Here is a 21,264-nt window from a genome sequence, read left to right as displayed (position 1 = left end):
ACTGTAACCTCCATTTTGGAAGGGGAAGTTTTAGTGGTGATCAATATTATGCCACAAATGCTGTCGATTGAGCTTAACTTGTATTGATCCTTCAGTGTCAGATTGTGGCAGGATGTCACATATGTTTTAAATGTCATAATTTATCAACTACAATATTTGTTGGCCAAAACAATGGTTTGACATTTTTGTTCATTGCCTTTCCCATTGTTGGCGTTTCATGAATCGTGTTGTGCTTATTATTATTTAACCTTATAAATTTGGCTGAATAAGCTTAAAAAAAGGTGCTGTTTAAGGCAGGCATAGATTTAAAGAGAGGCATAGATTTGGTTTTGGTAGTGGTGATTGGGGCAAGTTGTCGCGAATGGTCAACATGTGTTCAGTGAACTGTAACTTTACTCCTAGGCAAGAACCATGAAAATGTTTAATAGCTTTTTTGTAGCCAAGACTTTAAGTTATGTTGCAGTGCAGAAATTGACTTCAAATAACAAACCTACCCTGAGAAATATTCACTGGAGTAAAAAAGTGTGACAACTAGCCCCGAAATATAATTTTCCTTATAAAATGCATAAAGTGAGAAAAGGAGGAATTACTCAGTAAGAGGGCAGACTGGTGAATTTACTTTTTGAACCATTTGTTGTAATATCTTGTGCTAAAACTTTCAGAATGATTTATGGCTATTTATGGAACTCATAGAGTCTTAATTTTACATTATAGAGATGGTCAGTCTGTTTCAAACAACTTGAAATACATTTTTAAGACTTAAAATTTCCATCACAAGGAAAATGCATGTATTTCTCATCACCATAACGCGTAATGTCAGATATCAGTTGTGTGTTATGATACATGCTCCATGTCTCCTCAACCTGTTGCATGTCAATGAACGTTGGCTTCACTCCTGCTGCTTCCGATGTTGCTCAAATGATGAGCCAATTCCTGAATAACAGCCGCTTTACCGATCTGATCGTTTCTCCTCTTTTCCATGATCACATCCTCCAAACTCTGAAACTCCAGCACATGAGACTGTTTATCAGACAAGAGCAGCTTTAATCTGTACGGTTGTTTTCCGATGCGTATCTCTCCTCCCATCTTAAACTCGCGTTTACCGAATTTGCACCAGGCGGCGAAACACTCGGAATTCCTCCAACTCAGTTCTTTGTCTTTCGCCCCGACCTGCTCCATCGCGTTCTGCACCACCACATCAGGACTGAGGGCTTTGAATTGATACAGCTCGTTCACGATCCTTCCCCTCCTGCCCTGGCTGGCATCGGTCAGGAAACTGTTCTTGACCTCCGCCCGGTGCAGGTGCGCCACCTGAAAGTCGCCGACGTACACAGCCCAGTGCGGGTACTGCCCGATGGACACGAACTCCAGCAGATCCCCGGGCTTACACTTGTTCAATAAATTCTCCGGGCTGAACGTCTCTGTATCTGCAGCGTTGACACTCTTCTCGTAAATACACTCGTCGCGATGGTAAACGGCGCAGTCCAGCTCGTTCCACTTGTCGTAGAGCTTCTCTTCCTGATTCTGCTCCGATCCATCGACATGATGATCGTCCAGTTCGTCGTCATCCGTCGCGAAAATGTACGAGACCCCAATACGCGGGACGTCTTCTTCAGTGTCGAATCCGTTAGGGTCGGTCGTGGGAACTTCGGCGTAACTTAGGTGTGACAGTTTGTCAACCTGGTTGCCCATATATGCCACTTCACTTCGGACTGATGGAGTAAAATGAGCTCCACCTGTTACGAGCAGACAGATATGGACATCTGGAAGTGCACTGCGATGCTCTAGATACGCGGATACTTTAATAGTAAACCTGCATCTCTACGTCCAATCCACTCGCATTTCAATTACAAATCACATATATATGGCAAGCCGTTTTATCATTAACTCCTTAAAATGTGCTATCCAGATGGAAACGGTTCCAGTACTGTAGTTTGACTGTAATCCATGCAGTTAGTAGTCTTCTCACACCTGACACCTCCAAGCAGAAAGTTCTTCATTTACAGATGGCTGGAATTAATAACATGTTGCTTGCCGTATCCAAAGAGAAAGATAAACAATAAAACCTATTACTGTTTTTATTCCCTCTCTCACAGCTGTGGTCAAATTGTTCTCGTTGTTTTGAAGTGTACCTGCTGTGTGTTTGTCAGCTCCAGCAGATATAATGTGAAGAGCTTGAGGAAAACCAACCACACACACTACACTAGCTTCCTTATTTAAAGAGATACAGAGCTTTTTAACATCATCAAGAGCCTCATACAAAAGCCAGGGTATGAATATTATTATTACAGTGTTCATGTTACACATATGCTAATAATTACATAATAATGCATTTTATACATTTATAGAGTGCAACAGTGCCCACCTTTTCAGCCGTCTGTGTTCCGGAAGTATTTGTCCCATTAATTTTTTTCATAGGCTTTTCATAAAATACTCCATTAAAGAGTTCTAAGCCATGAACCGAACCAGCCAGCTGCAAAGGTGAATTACAACATTACAAACTTTGACTTTGAAGCAAAAAAGTATTTGAAAATCGGACATAAAGATAAAGGCACAAGACTGTGTACTTAACACCTTTCACAAAGGCACAAACTACAATCCCATGAAGTATTGCGCATGATGTAATCGAATAAAAAAGGATGGAAATATATAAAACTATTGATTTTAGGTTGTTGATTATAAGCAGTGTTGGGTGTAATTGGATTACAAAGTGATAAATTACTGTAATCCAGTTACATTTAGGCACAAAAAAGTAGTATAACCCATTATGTTTTAAATTCTTGTAATTAGATTACAGTTACTGACTTTCAATGAAAGTCATTGCTTTTAAGTACATTACTTTTACAAATATTTCTAAAAAATATATTATTTGTGTAATACAATTAAAATGTGAATTCATATGTTCATATGTACGTCTGTTTGCATTTCTGTGACAGCTGAGGGGTGTGCAACAACGAACAAGGAGAAAATAGATATTATTTTGAATTAGTTGAACAAAAAAACAAAAAACTGCTTGTGACAAGTGTTTTAGAAAGGAACTTAAAATTAAAGTAATTAGTAATATGATTACTTTTCCAATGAAGTAATCAGTAAAGTAATTTTAGAGAAGTAGTTATTAATTTGTAGTGGATTACTTTTTTGTGTAACTTACCCAAGACTGATTATAAGTATATAAACAATATATTTAAAGTTTACAGCAAAATATTCAGATATTTACAAATATAAATGTAGTTTGAGGGTGTAAGGAGACCGAATGGATTGCGTCATTCAAAGTGCATCATGGATGTGGACGGTCGCTGCTGGACTTGTTTGGTGGGCTTTGTTGGCTGCGGTTCATTGATTGGTGGATCTTTCTCTGCTGGACCATGGGTAATGTAGTTGTTCATCAGGAATTCCACTATTAACCATGATTTTTAAACAATGAAGTTCAAATAACATGGACTGATGGTTTCAACAAAGGCATATACCATTGATTAACAACCTCGGAGTTCACGATAGGTCTGTCTTTAAAGGTTTATCGTTATAGTTGAAAATTCAATTAGTCTATGGAAAAAATAATGGGATTTGTATTTCCTTAACCAGACTGTTGGTTATTTTTAATGAGTAAATGCAGTAAAGTATCAACAAAATAATTTGTTAATTTTATGGTAAAAATAGCTGGTAATAATTATATAAAAACATAATTTTATCATTTTTGTAATTGTAATTTTGAAGGGTATTTTGAATTGTAATTTTAACGGGAAAAAATGCTACAGTAAAAAAACAGAAATATATACGTATATATAAATATATATTTAACAAGACAAAAAAAAATATTTTACAGTAAAATATGTATTTATTTTTTACCAAATAATTTACAATAAAAAAATTATATTATGTTTAACAAGAGAATACATATCTTTTACGGTAAACTGTTAAAAATATGGTTCCCAGACGTCCCTGCGGGGCCGCATTTGATTATATTTATATTTCTTCTTATGTTTTATATCAGTTATGTATATTGGGGTGTTCTATGTTACATTTTATGTAGATTAGCCTAACAAAGACCTTAGTGGTTGAAATGTTGTCTGTATAATCTATTAAATTGTATGGGAGCATGTAGCAGTGTGCCGGTCTCCTTTTTCACTATAAAGTGTAACGTGTTACCATGATGGTGTTTTGTGTTTGTGTGGGTAACACTGTGAACTGTCTCTCCATGTTTATTCAGTATTGCTCCTGGAAGGGCCACTCTTAACTGTAAAAAATTCAACTTCAAATTTGTCATATAAACTAAATTTTAAATGTTGATTAAACTATCTATTGTAGAAAGATTTTGAGATTTTTAATTGAGATTACTTAAAACAAACAATAGTAAACTTTTATGCCATTTTTGTCAGAGCAACTTAAAATTTTAAGCAAATACAATGTCAAGTTTGGTGATGAAAATAGAATTTACAGGTTTTTGATCATGCTCAGTTTGATCACTGATGCTCAGTCCTAAGGAGGCCATTTGTGGCAAAATAATAATATGAATATGTTTTAAATCAATAAGTGATTAGTGTCCCCTCTGATGAAGTTTCTTTAGTTATTAGGACTTCCAGATGTTTTATGTAATTGTTATTTACGCCACTTTTTAAGTTGGACCAACTACTTGGTACCTTGGTGGGGCTAACACATAATCTTATGTAGAAATGTAGATCTGCTTAATTTTATATCAAGAATACTGAAAATTATGGTCAGCTGTACTTGCATGTTTATTTAATATTAATATTTTTGAGTTTGCTGAACTTCTTGCTGAGTTCATGGAACTTCCAATCCAACTAAAATGTTTATGTTGGTGCAACAAATTTTCCTGAAGTTGAGTAAACTCAAAAATGCTTTGTGGCTGGTTGCTTTACTTTGTGTTGATGAACTTTAAGTCATTATGTGGCCTATTGTAGTTACTACGGTGATTAACAATACATTTTAAAGTGAAAATCATACTTGTATAGTTCTAGAAGGTTAGTATATCAAGTTTATATCAATTAATAATATAAACATTAAAGTATATGAACCATAAAATATACAGGCATCAAAATTACACCCCGTAAAGCCTGAAACATGGTCACCACATTTTTTTACAGTAAATTTCTGGCAACCAGTTAAAGGCTTTTTTTTTTTTTTTTTTTTTTTGATAATTGGGTCCTTTTCATAATAACACAGCGAAAGCAAATGTGTATTTATGTAAACTATACTGAAACAATTGAACATAACTTATATTTGTAACTAAGTAAAACAAAGAAAACCTACTCACAGTGGCCCTGTCTCTGAATATAACTGAATAAAAGATGTCACTGAAATAAAAATAATGCTCAACATGACAACATCTAATAATCATAATCTGTCTAATCACTTGAAAGTCTTGCACAAAAGCTCAATCAGCTGTCAGTTTATTAATGGACCTCACCTCCAGAGTATTCGCAATTATTGTGTAAAAAAGTATTCTTATTCTAAACTTCCTAACGAACTCTTATTAACAAATTAAGCCATTGATCATTTTACTTAACTTATTATAACCTGTTAATGGGTATTACAAATTATCAGTAATATTATGTGAATGCTGGTGAAAATGGATACGGTAACAACCCACTGTGACAAAGTTCCTCTCAGTTTTGTGAAAATTGAATGTTCCTTACTTCAGTTACTGACCTAGTTTTAAAGAGCAAGTCTCTAGATAAAACCAATTTCAATTATTAAGCTACAAGATTAATTATATAATTTGTGACAACAAATACTCAAACCACCAGACTGACCCAGCATAAAATAATGAAATATTAAGAACATTCCAACTGTTAACACAGCATTATTTCTTTTAGCTCAAGCAGGTTAAATGATATTAGAGTTGTGCTATTCCTAAAATGACAAGTCCCATTTCAGGGCCTCACTGCCCCCTGGTGATACCCTGAATGTGTTGCTATAGTAATTACATTAGGCAGGGAAAAGCAAAACAGTCTGCCTTTTAAATGGGTGTTTATGTAACATATTTATTAGTCCTTTCATATAATTTTTACATATTCATTTGTTATAACATATATTTTGGTGAATGTGATGGCGAAAGAGGGGAAATGTAACTTTTGTACAAATTTAATTACAAGAGCATTTTCACAGTCCCATCAAGTACACTACAACAGAGAGTTCCTAAAATGCAGGGTGACTTTATAAAACTGTCACTTATTCTTTCCTAACACTGTGACAGGGGCTGGCACGGGGGCTGGTGTTTTATGGATAGTACAGATGCAGGAAGGATTCAACGGAGTGGAAAAGAACAGATGAGGAGAGAATGGCGCACAATACACACAACTGTACACACTCATCATGCAGCACCAAGATCTCTAAAATGTGTTCATCATCATCGCTGAACACCACTATAATGTTTGATTGGGGAAACACTGTCAGCAACCTCAGTAAAGGCAAGAAAAAAAAGGTCAGGCCACTGAGGGATAACTGTATAATGCAGCAGTACTGCAAATTCTCACAATAAACTATACATTTATACTGATATTCAACACATCTAGGAACTGATGGTACTGATGGATAACCTTGTTGTCACTACTTGCAGGTTTCTGTGTGGCTGTGTCCATGCTGTCGTTCCCTCTGGACTAAAGCAGAAGATACTTTTATTGTAAAATCTGTGTATAACTACGGTTAGTCCAAGCGGGAACTCTTTAAACTGGCCAAGAAAATGAGCGCCACACTAGTGTATGAAATGCTTTTAGTGATCGGCAGTCTACTGGGCACATAGCAAATAAGGCAGCAAAAAAGTTAAATAATGATAAAAGATCAACATAAAAAAGAACCAAAAAAGTTGGTCTTTGGTCTCAGTGAAGCAGAAACGCTCCTCTGCTCAGCAGAAATGAGATGGACATGTTTTCCAGCTGGAATACGACCCAATAACTGAGGCTACGTCCATACGAAAATGTTTTCGGTTTCCTAACGTCATAGTTTTCCAAAGTATGCAGTACTTGAGAGCGCTTTCGAAAGTATAAATGTGTAAACATAGCAAAATCCATGCGTTTTCAACCGAAAATGTATTAGTGTGGACATGGGCTGATTATACTTATTGAAATTCCAAAAGAAATCTAAAAAATCCACAAGCTTTGTGCAAAAGTAAACCTCAACTTCATGTTTTCAAACCCTGCTGATTCAGTCAAGTAGTTTTTGGAGATTCTGTGCAATTATATCATGCATCAGGTCACAAAACATGACAATACAAGTAGGCGGGGGTTCATATACAGAAAACCTGGGTGACTTCATCCAACCATAGGATTGGTCCTTGGATGTTTTCCCAAGCAAAGTCTATATACACATTAAAAGGTCACAATAGGATACCTTTTTGCAAATAATTTTTTCTATTTATAATGAACCATTTTGTACTTTGAGTGAAGTGATATCTGATGAATAAAAGTGTTGGAAGTTAGGACAAGTGATTGAACCCATCTCAGTGAACTAGGACTATCAGTGCTACTCTGGATTATTGATATCTGGATGCTCGCATCCACTTGATGGTTGTGTGTTTCAGAGACACAGAAATAACATGGTAACTCAAGACATATGCAATCAGAAGTGAGCAGAATATGGTGTAGGGCTGAATGCAGTGATTTTGAGGGTGATGTTTTATGTGGGTTGATCTTTTTGTGGGGCAGAGATGTGTAGGGAGGGTGGCGCTCGCCCAATCCATTCCTTCAGCTTGCCGTCCTTGAAGAGCAGGTTGACTGCGGGGAGGGGTACACCAGACTCTGCTGGGGGCTGGCTCAGGGGACCCGAAACCCCGCTGTCAGGGTCTGCAGGCTGTTTGCCATCCTGTGAGAGATGAAAAATAGTAAACCCATTACAAATTCAAAGAACATCTGACAGTGAAAAAATACCAGGGGTCCCACACCTTTGGACAAATTAATTTCCATGACGACTTTTCCAGTGGCTTATGATTAATGGATTGTTAAATAGCATTTTATAGAGACTGTACGAATGAAGAGCAATTTCTAGCTGATGCAGTATTTTACAGCAGAGCAAAACTCTTAACATTTATATTCACTACAGAAACTTCCATGACTTTTTCCATTACATTTTTAGATTTTATACATTTCGATGGACTATTCCAAGCATGGAAATTACAGTTTAAAAAAATTCTCTGGTATTTCTATGACTACATGTACCCTGAACTACAGTTGAATGTAACCTTAAAAATAAGTACATTAGCATGGCTCCTATCAACCTTAACCCATTATATATTATGAAAAATATAGTTATTGAAGATTTACCTGGAATGATTGAACAAAACTGAGAACTTTTAATGCCAGTTTGCGACTGGAATGTAGTAACTCTTGAAGACTGCAAAAAAAACAGTCCATATTGTTTAGTCCAATGACAGTATTACGATAACATTGTAATGCATTGTATACTCTATATTGTACATGTTGTACATCTATATCAGTAACAGTGTCAAAAAAGGCCAACAATGTGTATTTAGACAGACAGACAGATATTTTCAAAGAGAAAAAGAGACAGACAGACAGACGGAGAGATGGATGGATGGATGGATGTTTAAATGCACTTGTCTATGGTTGACACCTGTCTGTGCTGCAGAGTTTGTGGGAGACGATCCTCTGACACACTTTATGGTTAAGCTCAGAGCTGAAGAGAGGCATTCCAAAGCACAGTTCCAGAGGAACCCACTCATCCTCACTAAACGACCCTGTGTACAAATGGAATTTTCTGAGTACATCGTATTTACTCGGTGACACAAGTTGACTGGCTTTTCCATTAGCAGGCCCAGATAGAAATTTTGTGAGCCCACAGAACTGTGTAGAAAGCTCAGCAGATTTCCACAGAATTGGAAAATCCATTATTCACATAGTTCTACACATCTTCCCTCCCTTATGTGTTCATTTATTAAATATTTCAGGAACATTGGAACAATGTTTGAAACAACATCAGGGTGAATATAAGATGACAGAATTTTTATTTTGGTTGAACTATCCCTTTAACACATTTGACAATGTTTAAACCCAAAAATCAGCTAAGAAAATGCGGAAAAAAGTCTCCAGACTCTGTCTGGGCGTAACCATTAGTGCAGGAACACATACCTTCTGTTTCCTGTTTCTTACTGCTATCTCCATTATTCTCCTCTGTAACCAGCTCGAAAGATTCATTGCTTCCATTGGCATCAAGCACTCCACTAAGCTCAGGATCTCCTGTGAGGAAAGTAAAGAGAATGAAAATACTGTAATGTTCCTTTGAGACCCCAGAGGTAGCATACAGCTTTCAGTCTGATTAGTGATGCAATCAAACATACGGACAACAATTAAAACACTAATTGGATTAGAGTCCAAAACAACTGCTCTAATAAAACACAGTGGTGAAAGCTTGGACCGGTTGTTCTCGTGCTCTCATTCTAATCTAATTGCAGCACTTATCAATATAGCCCAGTGTGGCTAATGATCCGCATAGAGGCCGTCCTTATCAGGCCTCTTAATGATTGATTAAATGGGCAGTGTGGATTTGGAAGACATTCTAAGCCTCACCATCGGCGTCACTGGGTCGTCTGCGATGTCTGTTGTTGTGGTTGAGCATGGTGATGTAGCCACACTGGTGCGCCAGATCCACTTTGTCCCGCAGGATTTTAAGGGCTTTGTGCGCACACATATTGGAATAAGAGAACTCTGGGAGAGGTAACAAAAAGAACAGGCAGTTAGAATAGCTGGGTTATTCAGAGTGTTAAAAAGAGGGATGAAATCAGATCTACATAAAGAGAGTTTAGATTTTACCTGCTTTAAAGTCTTCCTCGTCAAATGGGAAGGGGACATGGACGGTCTGACCATGTCCATGCATTCCATGACCCTGAAAAGAGATAACAAATCTAGTTATCGACAAAATGTTTTTTTTTTAATGGCCAATGTTGATCTAGAGAGCCAATAGGCTGATATAACACTGATATAGATAATATAATTTAATGATAGCAGATAAGATGTACACAAAATTGCTGAATTGAATCTTTTGGTAACACTTTCTCTGAAGCTCATATTTATAATACGCCTGATAATATGTTATAACTTCTCATAAATAATTTTAACCACAAATATAATACATTATAATACTTACCTATTCATAGTTAAACCTTTCAAAATTATATTATGTAATGTGTTATATATAACAGGCATGCTTTCAGTAAGAAGTTTTCAGTCATTTTATGAACATCCATAAGATATTTTTAAGTGGTTATAAGACATTACAAGTCAAGCTTGTAAAATGGAAGTTATATACAGTTGAAGTCAGAAGTTTACATACACCTTAGCCAAATACATTTAAACTCATCAATGGATCTCTCATCACAAATACATTATATATATATATATATATATATATAAAATGTATTTATTTATTTGTGATGAGAGATCCAGCTTTTGATACTTAGGACCATTTAGGGACTATTACATCTATTACACAAGGTGCAAGCATTCATTGATGACAACACACTACTGTATCCATACTATACTTTATGTAAATACCTGTTATGTAAATTCTGAAGGGCAGTACTAAATAAAAAAAAAAAAGATCTTTTATCTCTTATTTTGTATAAGTTCCGAAAGGGGTGTGAAAACTTATGAGACAAAAGGGGAATGCAAATTTGTGCACTCAACTATACAGTATATACTGTATATTAAACACCCAATTCATGAGCTATCAGTTGTCTTTTCTTTGGCTTTCTATCTTGTTTTTGAATAACAATCTAAATCGAGCAAATCTGTTATGTGGCAACTAAAACAGCCATTTGGCTCCTAAATGTTTCTGTTTAGTAGCCAATGGCTCCTTGGTAATTATTTTAGTCTGGAGCCCTGAATGTTGGTGCATCTTATTTGGAGCCATGAAAACGACAGAGCTGCTGTCCTCATATGCAAAAAATGCAATCTACAGTAAATACACTAAATAAAAAAAGTAATGTACTGTATAGTCCAATTAAGACATTAAACATTACAACTTCTGCGATAAAATTGGATGTTGATTGTGTTATAATGCATTATACTCTTTAAGGTATAACTATGATAAAGGTTAAGTATTATAATGTATTACAACTGTAGTTACAATTACTTTTGATAAGTTATAACATTTTATAAGGTGTATTGCGAGACTTTCTGAATGCATTATAAAGTATTTATAATGCCTTTACAATGCATTATAAATATGGGCTTCATTGAAACTTTTTGACACAATATTTACTCTAAATTCACCAAAAATATTTCTGTTAACTGACCCATCTCGCACAGTTATCAGCCAAAGCTGATAATCCCAAATTGGCCAAATAACGACTGATTAATTGGCCTGGCTGACATATCAGTCAACATCTAAATGCAGTGTAATTTAGTGTAAGGATCAAGAGAGCGCAAGTGTTTCTGGCTAAGCTGAATATGAGGATATGTAACTCTTGAATAAGTAATGATGCCCTTACCTGAATAAGTACAGCAGAGTGGGTAAGGGCATCATTCAGCATTGTTAGCACATTGGATGTGGAGACGACCCCTGGGTCATGACCCCATGATGTAATAAGCAGCCGGTCATAGGCCTGAGTAAAATAGCAAAATTCTATAAGCATCATATAAATTATCAAAAATAAATGCATCAGTTATTATTTGAATGGCAAGGCTGACCTGAAAGATCTCTGGCAGCTTCCGAAGCCTGGAACCCTTGGACAGCAGCAGTGAAGGAGGGCCTTGACCAGAGACATGATACAGGTACAGTTTGAACCAGATGGAGCTAACCTCAGGAATGGCTGGGCCAATGTGCTGGAAGACAGACAACATAACAATGTGTCCTTAACCAGGTGCAAGGCCACAGTTTTCAGACAAACAATTTGTCTGTCCACGCTGAATGCGAAACTGTTGTGCGACACGGCACAATCAGAGGATATTTTATGTTTAATCTACAGTTATAAACAGCAGGATTTTGGACCAATGAGATTTCACAGTGGGCAGGCTTCCCAGCGTGACACCACAGAAATAGAATCTAAATGATCGATAAAATGTCCTGTTGCTCAAGGTGGTCGCGGCTAGTTTTATCGCTTGTCGGTTAGGACACAATAAAGCTACTACAACATAGATTGTCAACTTGCAACTAAGTAACACAGAATGAACACCATTATGAGACTTATTCCCATGGTGAATTGCTAGCCTTGTTTGTGCTTTTCAAAAAGAAATAAGAGACCTGAACAGAATGTTAAAGAGCATGCAAATCCAGAGATGTAGTTGGTGGGTAATGTTTCATACATGGTGCAACATTTGTATAGAAACCCAGGGGCACAAAAAAGCTATTTAGTTTGAATCATCCTCTCGAGAGGACAGCGATCTGACTGCTCACTGAGCATGCACACAGTTCTGTAAGTCCCAGCGATCGCGCCTCCCTCCCTACAGGTCTGAATGCAGTCTCCTGGGTGAGCTGGGGCTACCTGAGGCGTGCAGCTGCTGATTGGTCGGATCTCGTTGCTGAGTGGTGCCATGGAAACGAGCAGTTTGTAGTTCTTGTTCAGCACACGGCTGCAGGTGGCAGGGTCCAATCCCAGCAGGCTTTCACAGCGGAGGAGGTCCAGAGGCAGGCCTGAAGAGACAAACAGACCCACATATTACTGCCAACCAGGACGTGGGAACATGTGTGTACTTGTACCGCTCCATACTTTAGTTCCATTTTTTGAACTTACAATGAACAAAACATTAAGCATTTATTCATCTTAGTTAATTTCAACATATAGTAATACATTTTTAAAATCAAAAGTTGTATATTATTTTAACATTAGTTAATACACTATGAACTAACATGAACTAACAATGAACAACTGTATTTTTGTACACTAACATTAACAAAGATTAACAAATACTTCAAAAAAATGTATTGTTCATTGTTAGTTTATGATACCTAATGCATTAACTAATGTTAACAAATGAAACCTTATTGTAAAGTGCTAGCAAATTAATAAAGATCACACAGTGATAAGGTTGAAATAAGGACATAAAAATGTCATGCACTACCAATCAGAATTAAACAGAGATGACACAATTTATCTCTATAATAAGAATTCCTAAAATTACATATGACATGGCATTTATAAAATATGAGAGATTTATCGCTAAACGCCACGCTGCTAAACACAATGTACACTAATGTGTACAATAGCACGTGGTTTTCAATGGAAATCCTATATTTACTGTGCAATTGCTACATTGTGGAAAAAAATTGCTTTCAGAGGCTTTATACGGAGTTAGGATGAAAATAAGGTGCATTTCAAACTGTTCTGAGACCAGTACAGACAGACAGCACACTGGAGGTTAAGTCATTCACTAAATAGGGAGCAAGGGAGCATTCTATATCTGTCCTATGCAGCTAAGTGCATTCACTCCTAAAATCCGACCAAAAGTTCAGTTTCAGGCTGCGATGTTTGGACCACTCAACATGTTTGGCAGACACGGGACGATGGTAATAAGTACATAGATTCAGAATTTATAATGTATAATTTTATTTTAACATGGTTGGCAGTGATTGGATGATGCTGGCCATTACTTTGAATCAGAATTATTTATTTCTGATGCAAGGTCTGTATCGTCTCAAAAACATGAATAACCAACACTCCTGGAAACAAAACAACAATTTGATATAAAATCTGACTTTCTATAGCTTGGTATAATTTTAAATTTCACAAAATTGCCATTTGAATAAGCAATTATGCAAACGAATTGTTGAACTGATTCATTGAAACGGACAGTTCGACAAAACTAAATTGTGTAAATAAACCAAACTTCTCATGGTTTCCACTTTTTTCAGGGCACAATTTTCCAGGACATTTCCAGGTCATTTTATGTGCCAACAGCTGTAATATTTAAGCAAAAATAGATTATTTTTTAAATCGAGCATTAATTTTGCCGTTTCTGCGTTTTTTTGATGGTAGTACTCATATCCATATAAGCAGTTTGCTACATGGCCCAGTGTGATCATTAATCCCCGTAAAGCTGTGATTTAATTAAATACATACATAGTCTTTATGTGTTGCGCACTTCAGAGTGCTCTCTGTCTGTCATATCACACACACACAAGAGTGCGTGTGATGATCATAATGAGATGTGTTCAGGGTATGAGCGGCCGGCTTCACAAATTTATTTTGAAGCGTGCATCACCTGCAGATGATATATTTATTCAATTAAATCAAAGACTTTTGCAGTTTAATTATCACACTAGGACATATTGCAATTTTAATTTAATTAACTGTGCATTCAAACATTCATTTTCGTCCAAATATATCATATTCCATGACATTCTGCCTTTTATAGCAAATTACATTTTTATGACTAGATTCCATGATTACGTCTGTGTTTTCTGCATTCTACATGTGGTAACGTGGTATAAGCAGACTCCGATCACTGAATTATTGAAAATTAATTCACAACCTGAGGTTACCAACCACACTACCAACTCGGTGTGAATTTGTTTGTTTTTTTAAATCTCAATGGTCCAACCGACATCGTTGACTGAAATTTATCACTCAAATGTTTTGGGGTTAACACAACAGCTATGTTGGAACAAAAAATCTTATTTTGTGCTTATATCAATACATAAACTATTTCATTGGAGCAGAGCAGAGATGACAGCAGATGAGCAGAGAAAATACGTGCAAGGGATTTGTTCATGACAGTTGGCCGTTGACATCGTTTCACAATGTGCAGCCGCCGGCAGCGACAAAACGATACGAATGTGTGTATTTGACACCTATCCAAAGTCCCAATCGTTACCATGTTTTTTTTTTTTTTTACATGTAATAAAAACCTTGTTAGCAACACATTCAAACAGTTCTATTATACAAAAATATTTTCCAGGACAAATAATTATTTTCCATGACTGGATAACTATACTGCAAAATTCCAGGTTTTCCAGCACGAGTGGGAACCTTGCTTCTAAACTGTATCACCATTTTAATGAGGTTTGAATCAGATGCTTTAAAATATTTATTTCTTAGTACACTTACAGTGTATCCGGAAAGTATTCACAGCGCTTCACTTTTTCCACATTTTGTTATGTTACAGCCTTATTCCAAAATGGATTAAATTCATTATTTTCCTCAAAATTCTACAAACAATACCCCATAATGACAACGTGAAAGTAGTTTGTTTGAAATCTTTACAAATTTATTAAAAAGAAAAAATGAAATCACATGTACATAAGCATTCACAGCCTTTGCTCAATACTTTGTTGAAGCACCTTTGGCACCAATTACAGCCTCAAGTCTTTTTGAGTATGATGATACAAGCTTGGCACACCTATTTTTGGGCAGTTTCTCTCATTCTTCTTTGCAGGACCTCTGAAGCTCCATCAGGTTGGATGGGGAGCGTCGGTGCACAGCCATTTTCAGATCTCTCCAGAGATGTTCAATCGGGTTCAAGTCTGGGCTCTGGCTGGGCCACTCAAGGACATTCACAGAGTTGTCCCGTAGCCACTCCTTTGTTATCTTGGCTGTGTGCTTAGGGTCGTTGTCCTGTTGGAAGATGAACCTTCGCCCCAGTCTGAGGTCCAGAGCGCTCTGGAGCAGGTTTTCATCAAGGATGTCTCTGTACATTGCTGCATTCATCTTTCCCTCGATCCTGACTAGTCTCCCAGTTCCTGCCACTGAAAAACATCCCCACAGCATGATGCTGCCACCACCATGCTTCACTGTAGGGATGGTATTGGCCAGGTGATGAGCGGTGCCTGGTTTCCTCCAGACATGACGCTTGCCATTCAGGCCAAGAGTTCAATCTTTGTTTCATCAGACCAGAGAATTTTGTTTCTCATGGTCTGAGAGTCCTTCAGGTGCCTTTTGGCAAACTCCAGGCGGGCTGTCACGTGCCTTTTACTGAGGAGTGGCTTCCGTCTGGCCACTCTACCATACAGGCCTGATTGGTGGAGTGCTGCAGAGATGGTTGTTCTTCTGGAAGTTTCTCCTCTCTCCACAGAGAAACGCTGGAGCTCTGTCAGAGTGACCATCAGGTTCTTGGTCACCTCCCTGACTAAGGCCCTTCTCCCCTGCTCGCTCAGTTTGGCTGGGCGGCCAGCTCTAGGAAGAGTCCTGGTGGTTACAAACTTCTTCCATTTACGGACGATGGAGGTCACTGTGCTCATTGGGACCTTCAATGCTGCAGACATTTTTCTGTACCCTTCCCAAGATCTGTGCCTTGATACAATCCTGTCTCGGAGGTCTATAGACAATTCCTTGGACTTCATGGCTTGGTTTGTGCTCTGACATGCACTGTTAACTGTGGGACCTTATATAGACAGGTGTGTGCCTTCCCAAATCATGTCCAATCAACTGAATTTACCACAGGTGGACTCCAATCAAGGTGTAGAAACATCTCAAGGATGATCAGTGAAAACAGGATGCACCTGAGCTCAATTTTGAGTGTCATGGCAAAGGCTGTGAATACTTATGTACATGTGGTTTTTTTTTCCGTTTTTTATTTTTAATAAATTTGCAAAGATTTCAAACAAACTTCTTTCACGTTGTCATTATGGGGTATTGTTTGTAGAATTTTGAGGAAAATAATGAATTTAATCCATTTTGGAATAAGGCTGTAACATAACAAAATGTGGAAAAAGTGAAGCGCTGTGAATACTTTCCAGATGCACTGTATACCCACAAGTCGTGTCAAATTGAGCTGCCATTAATGTGGCATATGGCTGCAGTCAAAGAAAACGTGCATTAAAACCACAGTGATTTTTTTTGATGGTGGTTAATTTTCTATATCTGCCAAAATATTGGATGAATCGTAAATATACGATATACAGTGTACTGCCCAGCCCTCAGATACTGACACATACCTATATTTGGTACATCAGGGCCCTGGTTGGGGGTGAGATCTTTGTTGTAGCGCAGAAAAAGTATTGTGTTCCTGAGGGTCAGCGCATGGTCAAAATATCTCTGAGCTTCTCCTTCAGCGGTGCTCTCCACCTTTGAACACAAAAGCATCCCTATCAGCCTCATCACACAAAGATGGCCAACATGCTTGTGAGTGTGAGAGCATATGTGAAAAAGAGAATAACTAAAGGTTGGAGAGATTTTAAGGGAGAAATGCCGTAACCTTTATTCTTTTATGTGTGTAGAAGAGATGAGAGAGCAGTGCCACAGAGAAATGTGAGTGTGTGTGTTGTATAATCAGCCTGTGGCGGTGGCCCCATTCTGTCTCAATGCAAGCACAGAGGCTAAGATACTCTGTCCACTGTGTGTCCTTCGGCTTCTTTGTGTGCTATAATAGAGGTATTACCTTCTCCAGCTCCATGAGAAAACTGTCCAGGGTCTCATCAGACAACTTCCCCACCTCAAACATCGTGACTGCATGGCTCTTCAAGTTCTAAGATGAAAAGAGAGAGGGAAATTTATCACAAAACAACCAGGTACAGTGGCTCTGAAATGAATTTGGACACTTAAGGCACACTGTGCATTATGTAAATATGTATGAATGTTATTGCATAGATAACAAAATATTAAACCACATGGTATCTGCAAACAAATTATGTTTCTCAGAACAATGAAACAAATGACCATATCTCAGAACTGAACAAATCACTTTAAACCAATTTGTCCCAAGGTGATTTTTAGTGGATGTATGAAGTCAGTTCCCCTTATTTTCAAACAGCCGTCCTAGCAGAGTAACAACAAGTGTAGTATCTTGTCATCGCATTAACTAAAGACATGTTCCACTGAGTTTCACAATGAGAATGTGTCCAAAATCCCTTCTGAACAGTGTATATATTGTTTTATCGTTTAAAACCAAACATATGTCTTTTGTGAAATGTTTTGTTCGAAAAGTGTGCTTGGGCCAACTTTCTTTCAAATAAATGCCTAAAAAATGTTAATATTTTTATTTTAATGCAATGACATTCATAAATTTTTAAGTGTGGCTTAAGTGTCCAAATGCTTTTTGTGGCCATAGACAATCTACAAAACATCTTCCTTCATGGCAAATTAAAGACAATCTTGGAACATCGTTACACATGCATCCTCCTTGTAGTTCAATAAATAATATCAAGCACTTTTATAATACACTGGAAAGTCACTTGCAGAGTATCACATATACATTGGGTATGAAATAGGAATACATATATCTGTGAGTGAGACACTCACAGGGGAGAGATTGCCCATCATAAGGAAGGCGGTGAGGGTGGAGTCAAACAAGAAGGCGATCCTTTTAGTGGGGGCCGCCGGAATACTTAGACTGCTCACACTTGCTGTGTCTGGATGACAGAGAAAATCACATAGTCTATTTAATCCCCATTATTATGATGTATGTACTGTTCAAAGCCAGACTAATGATTAAAGGTGCAGTATGTAACAATTTTCAAGTAATATTCACCTTTTTTTTTGCCAATGTATGAACGGCTTGTAACGCAACTTCAAAAATGAGCCCTTCCCAGACTTCCTAGGTTGCCTATTAAAGCCTGTAGACTGATTTTCATGCAAAGGGAGCAGGTCGCTTTTGCTGGGAAAATACAAAGGATGTGACGTTTATGCACGCTCCTGAGACCCTTGCCTCAGACAGTAATAGTGTCTCTTCTGCTATTCAACAGCGACAACAAACTGCAACGCTAGGTAATGTTATCTTAGAGATGGAATCCAGCAAACGTCCGGCTCCCAGCACAACACCGACTCCTACACAAATTCTGAGTAAGCCAAAAAAGCAAAACAAAAAAACATTTATCTACTGAATCCAGTCAGGCTAAGCGGGAACGTGATCGTGGTCGAGCGAAAACAAGAGTGAACATCGGCAGGGCATTTGATTCCTGGAGGGACCTTCGTTCGGTTTTGGGTATCAAAACCGACCCTGAATTGGCGTTCTTCTTATTGGACAGGTAAGCTTACATAACTGCAAAGCATGTGAAATATAGTGCCATAAGGATTGATCTGTGTAATTTTAGCTAACTTGATCTTGCCTGCTAACGCTGACGAATTGCAAGCTACCTTGCTTCGTAACTTTTAAATAATTTCAACGATCTTCTCTTTATACTAAAAGCCAGGTATACAGGATAAATTTAAGCAAATACACTGATTTCTTGATCGTAGTACAACATATGACATACAAAACATACAATAGTGCAACATAACAGTGCAGTGCAACAGTAAACTGTCTGGTATATTTCGGTAGTATGTAGCTGTATGTGTGTATCAGTATGCTATGTTAGCTGATAAGTAGTTTTAGTTTAGTCTCAAAGTTTGTAGTAAAACAATCATAACTATTTAATTTTAATTATGCTACCTCATCTGTCAGCATGATGCCGGTGGATCACATTCAGTCTCTTCATTGTTTTGGCCGATGCTCACTCGCTCGCGTCCCTATGGATTGTGTGCATGAGCACGAGCAACAGGTAGCTGGCTGCAGTTCACTTAACGGCCACAGGTGTCATTAATAACACGGGTTTCTGAATCTTACATACTGCACCTTTAATAAAACACTGCAGTAGAGTGAGCTAATGTCTAAAGGTTAAGTGGGAAAGCTGTTCTCACCCTGGTCCTCCAGGCTGGTGGTATCCGTATCAGTGGCTGAGGAACCTGCCTCCATCACTGGACTGCCACCCTCCCATGATAGCAGCATCTTCTGGGGATCCATAGTGCTCCTGGTCAAAGCAGACACATGAGGTGACCCCCAGACTCTCACATATTAAACCCAAAGAAACAGCAGAGTAAAGGGGCGTTCACATAAACAGTGATTTGTAGCAACAAAGCAACCAGAAGTCATTTGTTTTCAGTTAGAGTTGGCGATTTCTGGTGACAGTGTTTAAAGATTAAGTGTGTAATTTCTGCATATGGTACCAAACGGAATTGCAAAAATAATGACGGTTTTCAAACAGGTTTCCCGAACTTTCTACAAACAGATAGTCTCGCTGATTACACTGTTCAATATTATTTGTTTATGCCCACATGCAGATATATATATATATATATAAAAAGCATGGAAAACCATGTCAGGAACTTTTCACATTCTAAGAGTTTGATTCATGCATTGAAAATCGTTCATCTTGTTCATGAAATGATGCATTATGCACTCTAGCAATTTACTTTCAAATGCTTCCCCTCCAGGATGTTTATTTTTAGCAGTGAGAATTAATTTATTGTCAAATTAGAATATATTCTGTATACATTATTTTCACCAGCAATACATTACATTTGTGATCAAATTTTCATGGGCAGTAACATTAGGGCATCTAGCAGTAAAAACAGGCACTACAACCAAAAATAAAATACATAGTGACATACAGCAATAAAAACCATGTCATGTGTGAACGCCTCATCGGGCTTGAGAGTTCCAGAACAGCAAGGGTTTTGTTTGTTTCTCAGACATAGACCAGAAAATTGAAAGACTATTCATCAGTGTCAGGTCTGTTTCCAGATAAAAGACAACATACTTGAGTCTATTGACCGAAGGGGCACTCTTCCACGAGAGGTGCAGTTGATCTGGGCTGATCACCAGACCCTTTTTAATAGCGAACCCCAGGCGGCAATACATGGAAACTGCATTCTGGAAAAGCACAGCAAAAACTTAATATTCAACTGACAACAAGAACAAACAATCTGTAACATCTGACTTATTCTATGGCTGGGCAAACCAAAGTTAAGGTCATGAATACATATTCCCTGTTTTTTTCCAGAGGTTATTCTTTATGAAGCTATAAGCACAGGCCAGAATGGTTTTGGGTAAAGTGGAATGGAAAAGAAAATTGGGAAACTGTCACATATGGAGATAAAACTCTGTTGGCTCTTGAGATGGAGTGAATGATATGGAGAAAGTAGGTCAGGCTAGATGTGACATGGGCACAATTCAACATCATCCTATATTCCCTCATTGTGACTATACTGTATATTGCTATGTGAATGAGAATGCATCTCAACTGTGCACATGTATGGGAGTATCAAACCACAAATACTGCTTTAAATGTACGTATGTATAAAAAAGTCCTTCTATTGTGAATATTTCTAATGTAATACAGTCTTTTTCATTACAAATTATACTGTATTATCAGCACTGAAGTAAAACGCTGAATTGAATAATTAATATGAATTTCAGAATTTCATAGTATTTGGTAAACCCCCTTTTTGTTTTAATGACAGCATGTACTCGAGCTGGCATGGACTCCACAAGTTTGTGCAAAACCTGATGATCAATGATATTCCAACATGATTTTATGATTTAAAAAATCTTATTTGATGGACCCTTTTCACACGTCAAGTCGTCATAGTTGGCTAAACTT

General features: G+C 37.5%; 2 protein-coding genes across 4 annotated transcripts in view; both read right to left on the bottom strand.

Moving 5' to 3' along the window:
* Positions 1-292: 292 nt before the first annotated feature.
* On the bottom strand, positions 293-2,104 carry LOC127424825 (protein LRATD2-like). The gene has a single exon (XM_051670279.1). It carries the CDS (start codon positions 1,690-1,692, stop codon positions 874-876), a length of 819 nt encoding a protein of 272 aa, XP_051526239.1. The 5' UTR covers positions 1,693-2,104; the 3' UTR covers positions 293-873.
* A 3,871-nt stretch (positions 2,105-5,975) lies between these two features.
* LOC127424820 (protein FAM91A1-like) overlaps positions 5,976-21,264 on the bottom strand; it is a 32,508-nt gene continuing 17,219 nt past the window's right edge. For all 3 annotated transcript variants that reach the window (XM_051670266.1, XM_051670268.1, XM_051670267.1), the window contains 14 exons: positions 20,422-20,534; positions 19,523-19,632; positions 18,146-18,255; positions 17,286-17,372; positions 16,843-16,972; positions 12,455-12,603; positions 11,661-11,795; positions 11,462-11,575; positions 9,783-9,855; positions 9,540-9,677; positions 9,102-9,209; positions 8,587-8,710; positions 8,277-8,346; positions 5,976-7,818 (listed from right to left, as the gene is read on the bottom strand). In XM_051670266.1, coding sequence (XP_051526226.1) covers positions 7,633-7,818; positions 8,277-8,346; positions 8,587-8,710; positions 9,102-9,209; positions 9,540-9,677; positions 9,783-9,855; positions 11,462-11,575; positions 11,661-11,795; positions 12,455-12,603; positions 16,843-16,972; positions 17,286-17,372; positions 18,146-18,255; positions 19,523-19,632; positions 20,422-20,534 — 1,647 coding nt within the window. In that variant the 3' untranslated portion in view covers positions 5,976-7,632. The remainder of the gene's footprint in view (positions 7,819-8,276; positions 8,347-8,586; positions 8,711-9,101; positions 9,210-9,539; positions 9,678-9,782; positions 9,856-11,461; positions 11,576-11,660; positions 11,796-12,454; positions 12,604-16,842; positions 16,973-17,285; positions 17,373-18,145; positions 18,256-19,522; positions 19,633-20,421; positions 20,535-21,264) is intronic.

This window comes from Myxocyprinus asiaticus, chromosome 34, assembly GCF_019703515.2.
Source record: "Myxocyprinus asiaticus isolate MX2 ecotype Aquarium Trade chromosome 34, UBuf_Myxa_2, whole genome shotgun sequence".
NCBI lineage: Eukaryota > Metazoa > Chordata > Actinopteri > Cypriniformes > Catostomidae > Myxocyprinus > Myxocyprinus asiaticus.
Note: the sequence above shows the minus strand (reverse complement) of the source record. Positions and strands in the feature narration are given on the sequence as shown.